At 33.1% G+C, this 4,236-nt stretch overlaps 1 protein-coding gene across 4 annotated transcripts; it reads left to right on the forward strand.

Moving 5' to 3' along the window:
- Nucleotides 106-3,903, forward strand: LOC107631864 (agamous-like MADS-box protein AGL30). 4 transcript variants are annotated; one of them, XM_016335435.2, is made up of 12 exons: nucleotides 109-432; nucleotides 581-766; nucleotides 1,069-1,128; nucleotides 1,247-1,265; nucleotides 1,391-1,455; nucleotides 1,544-1,559; nucleotides 1,650-1,711; nucleotides 1,801-1,897; nucleotides 1,979-2,026; nucleotides 2,127-2,251; nucleotides 2,708-3,119; nucleotides 3,349-3,903. In XM_016335435.2, exons 2-12 carry the CDS (start codon nucleotides 582-584, stop codon nucleotides 3,358-3,360), a joined length of 1,101 nt encoding a protein of 366 aa, XP_016190921.1. In that variant the 5' UTR covers nucleotides 109-432; nucleotide 581; the 3' UTR covers nucleotides 3,361-3,903. The 4 variants fall into 4 exon arrangements, with proteins under 4 accessions (XP_020975401.1, XP_016190920.1, XP_016190919.1 ...); XM_021119742.1 differs by lacking the exon at nucleotides 3,349-3,903 and having other exon boundaries at nucleotides 106-432; nucleotides 565-766; nucleotides 2,708-3,272; XM_016335434.2 differs by lacking the exon at nucleotides 3,349-3,903 and having other exon boundaries at nucleotides 107-322; nucleotides 2,708-3,272.

A 4,236-nucleotide genomic window follows, 5' to 3' on the forward strand; every position in this document is an offset into this window, starting at 1 on the left:
TGGATATAAACAATGCTATAAATTATTAAAAAAGTTGATAAATATATTAATAAAAAAATTATATATTTAATGATAATTAAACGATGAGTTATGTTAAAGGTTAGTATGGTTGGTAACGAAAAAACAAGATGCAGATATGGTATTAGTACGGTGTTGGAAATTAAAGGATGAGGTTGAGAGGGCAAAACTCATATATGTTAATATTGATTGTTGTAAAGGGAATGAAATGAAATCTGTAACGCTGTTTGAGTTGCCGATTCTATCGCACACCTCAATGACCGTTTAATCGGTCATTCCATCGTGTGTTATGTAAAACCTATTTGTAAGCTCTCTCATTTCCTTCTCTCTCTTTCAAGTTTCAATCTCCCATTTCCATTCCCATTGCCTTTCCTCGCTCGCATTCTGCAACGTTACTTTCATTGCATCGTTTAGGTAATCTTCACTTTCTCTTCTTGTTTTCTTCTAGCTAGGACCGTTGATGATTTCTTGTGCGTAGATTAATTTCAATGCAGACCATTTTTGTTTATGAATTGTGTTATATAATTGATTGAGATTGTTACAAAGATGTAAAATGGTGTAGGATGGGTAGGGTAAAGCTGAAGATAAAGAAGCTGGAGAACATGAATGGGCGTCAAGCAACATATGCTAAAAGGAAGAATGGAATTATCAAAAAGGCTACAGAGTTATCTATTCTTTGTGATATTGATATTATACTTCTCATGTTCTCACCAACTGGAAAACCTTCTTTGTGTAGAGGCAGGCGAAGGTACCTTACCTACCTTCAATTCTCTTTCTACATCATCATCTATTATATCATACTTATTCACAGAAGCATCTAAAACCCTTCATGATTTGTCACAATTATGTAGTCTATAGATGTTTAAGCATTATACATGCAAAACAATATCATCTACTACCTTGGAAAGAGGCATATAATGATATGGACCAATGCTCATATAGGCAACCCTTCGTTAGACATTTCTTATTGTCTTAAAAGTATATTTTATTCAAAAATTATATTATCATTTGGCTAATTAATCATCATTCACTCCCTTTTGTTGCATGTAGTAACTTTGAGGAGGTTATTGCAAAGTTTTCTCAACTAACTCCACAAGAAAGAGCAAAAAGGTGCATAAGGCTTCCATTCATATTGAAAAAATTATTATACGAAGACTTGATTGTTGTTTATTTTATGTTAAATTATACTACACAATTTAACAAAATAGTTTCCTATGAATTGCAACAGGAAGTTGGAGAGTCTTGAGGTAGGTCAATTCTTATGACCCAATTTCCATTCTCCTCCCCCTTCCCCCTCTCTCTTCTTTTCAGAAGCATTGATTGTTGCATTACTAAGATTCTCATAGTGAATTGTGTCAATTTGAGAGTTCAGGCACTGAAAAAGACATTTAAGAAGTTAGATCATGATGTAAATATACAAGAATTTTTGGGTACAAGGTATGTTGTGCTTAGTGCTTAGATTTAACCTTTTAATCCATTAATTATAAGCTGAAACACTGAAATATTTGTTTATTTGTTATTGCAGTAGTCAAACTATTGAGGTACACAACCAAACTATGTCAATTACTATGTTCAATATATATTTATTTTTGTCATTGTTTTATCTGTCAGTACTAACTCACTTTTTGCAGGACCTAAGTAATCAAGCTAGGCTATTACAGACTCAAATTTCTGAAACACAGAAGAGATTAAGGTGCATCTAATTTCTATAGAAACAAACGTTTGTCCAACATATATGTGTTATTATAGCTACATCTAATTTAGTTTGTGTTGACTCTGCAGTCAGTGGAAGGAATTTGAAAAAATCAATAATGTGGAACAACTTGAACAGATGGAAAATTCATTGAGAGATTCAATCAATCAAATTCGAAACCGTAAGGTGTGCATCTAATGAAACAACTGAATTAATCATTTATCCTCTTAGTTTATCTTAGTCTAAAATCTTTGCTTAATGTTGCAGGAACATATTAAAAACCAACAGCTTGTGTCACTGCAATGCAATAACCAGGTAAATAATTGTTCATGTGGTAATTAATTAATATTTCCACGGTTAGACATAATACATATATATTGGTGTAACATTTTTCATTCATTTTTCATTCTTTCAGTTCAATGAAATGCATATTCCGTTTAGAATGGGTACTGAGCAGCATCTCCAACCTCTACCATGGATTGGTAATGGTGACAGCCCAAATCTAGTTTTACCTGATGACTCTAGCTTGCTTCTCCACAAGTGAGTTAGTTTTTCCAAAATAAAACATATTGAGTGCATCAATAATTATTCTTTGACAGCATAATGTGTTTAATTAACCAATTTTTCAAGGATATTAGGCATGTATTACTATATCATAAAGTCTGTTTTCTTAAGCATATGATCTCATAAAGAATGACACATAGCAGTGGATGCTGATGTCTTATTAACATAGTGAAGGTTATCCTTCTCAAGAATTCACCTAAACTTGCAGAGCTTAGATAAATTTAAGAGTTTAGTTTTGATGTGCTAACAGTATAACACGTTTTAAATGATTATCCAGTCAAATACATACATAATTGGATGTCTGCAAAACATGCCTACACTAACAATGCATCATAGAACTCAAAATATATTTAAACTCACAAGATTGAATTGCAGATATACTTTGGTTGTGTTGTTTTGTAAAAATACTTATGATATTGGTTTAATTATCAGAGATGTAGAGGGATCTGCAAGCTCATCATTTGGGAGTTATGCAAGTTACATTGGATCAAGTAGTAAAACAGATATTTCAAACTCAGGGCAAGAAAATGGTGTCCTAAGTGATTTGAGCAGCACTACTGCTCCATTGAGACTCCCATTGAATAATGGACATCAGTTTCCATACATGCCATCATACAATTTCAATTTGCTGAATGATTTCAAGTTCCAAGCAGCTCCAGAGATGAATCATCATCATAATCAGCCACAAGAAAACCATAATTTAAGTTTTCATCATCATGTCAACAATGGAAACTTTGAAGCCCCAAGGAATGCTTATGACTCCAATCACCACCACCACCATGGTTGGGCTTCCACTTCAGGGCCTTGTGCTGTTACTATGTTTGATGAGCATTTGTATGCCCAGGCAAGTTTACCTCAAGTCAACTTTGGTTCAACATAGCCAACACTATTCTTCTTTTCTTTTTTCTTCTAATTGCAGAACAAGCATCCATATCTTTTGTTACCTATATTGATACAACAGTTGTGATTATCCTTTTAATTTATACCTCTTTTTTGATGTCTTATACTTCCAACTTTGCCGTTTAGCTTCAAGTTCACTATCCTTATAAACTTCTACTTTTGTTTGAGTGCAGCAACCAAACTGATTCATCATGGATTTTGCCATCTGCCTTGTAATGAATTTGCTAAAGAATTATCAGTCACCCTTGATAACCTTAGCATCCTCAAAGATTTTTCCACAACAGATGTGTTTTTTATATGCAGACATATATAAGAAACAACAAACCAATTTTTAAAATGTGGCTTAGCTTCCTAACAGCAGGTAAGCCTAGCTTGATGTCATTTACTCACTTAGGCAATGTTTGATAATTAAGACAAGACAGGGCAGAACATTTTTTATATCTCTTGGTTTCTGTTTCTGTGTCTTGTTTCAACGATCAAACACAGCCTAATTGTGTTGAGTTAATGCTGAGGCAGAAGAATGTTACACTAGATCTTTTTAATAATTACCAATAGTAGGTTCTATTGGTGTTGTTGCTTCCACCTTGTCTCTTAGGTGTGAAGGTTACCTATGGCCTAAAGAATCACATTTCTTCTCCCTCATACAGTCAATACTTGTATATATAAGATCACATATAGCAAAAACTAGTAATTCAGTCTTCTGGATATGCATTTTTGCCCAAAACTCATCATGTATTTGCTTCTTGTAAATATGTCATTGTTCAGTTTGCTTAATAATTATCCTTACATATATAGAGGGTCACCTGCAATGGACCTAACTGAATTTGGAAACATAACACAACATACGAAAAATCTAATGTTTTGATTATGAACTCAAATATATTAGAGTTCAAATCACTCATGAGCTAATAGTGTGTTAAGTTTGAAAAGAAGGTTGTGAATGAATAAACTTTCTTGTACAAAAAAGTTCCCAACAGACTTTTCGTCCATTTGTTAGAAATTTGTGTCTTGATTTAAGAGTTTTAATCCCCACACAAGTATGAAATTGATAAGTTGTCAAC

The sequence above is a fragment of the Arachis ipaensis genome, chromosome B03, assembly GCF_000816755.2.
Source record: "Arachis ipaensis cultivar K30076 chromosome B03, Araip1.1, whole genome shotgun sequence".
Taxonomy (NCBI): Eukaryota; Viridiplantae; Streptophyta; class Magnoliopsida; order Fabales; family Fabaceae; genus Arachis; species Arachis ipaensis.

Excerpts from the sequence above, each read along its gene's own strand:
- LOC107631864 (XM_021119742.1), top strand. The coding sequence starts at position 582 with ATGGGTAGGGTAAAGCTGAAGATAAAGAAGCTGGAGAACATGAATGGG. Across the intron at positions 1,898-1,978 it reads ATCAAATTCGAAACCGTAAG|GAACATATTAAAAACCAACA; the intron begins GTGTGCATCTAA and ends TTAATGTTGCAG. Across the intron at positions 2,252-2,707 it reads TCTAGCTTGCTTCTCCACAA|AGATGTAGAGGGATCTGCAA; the intron begins GTGAGTTAGTTT and ends TTTAATTATCAG.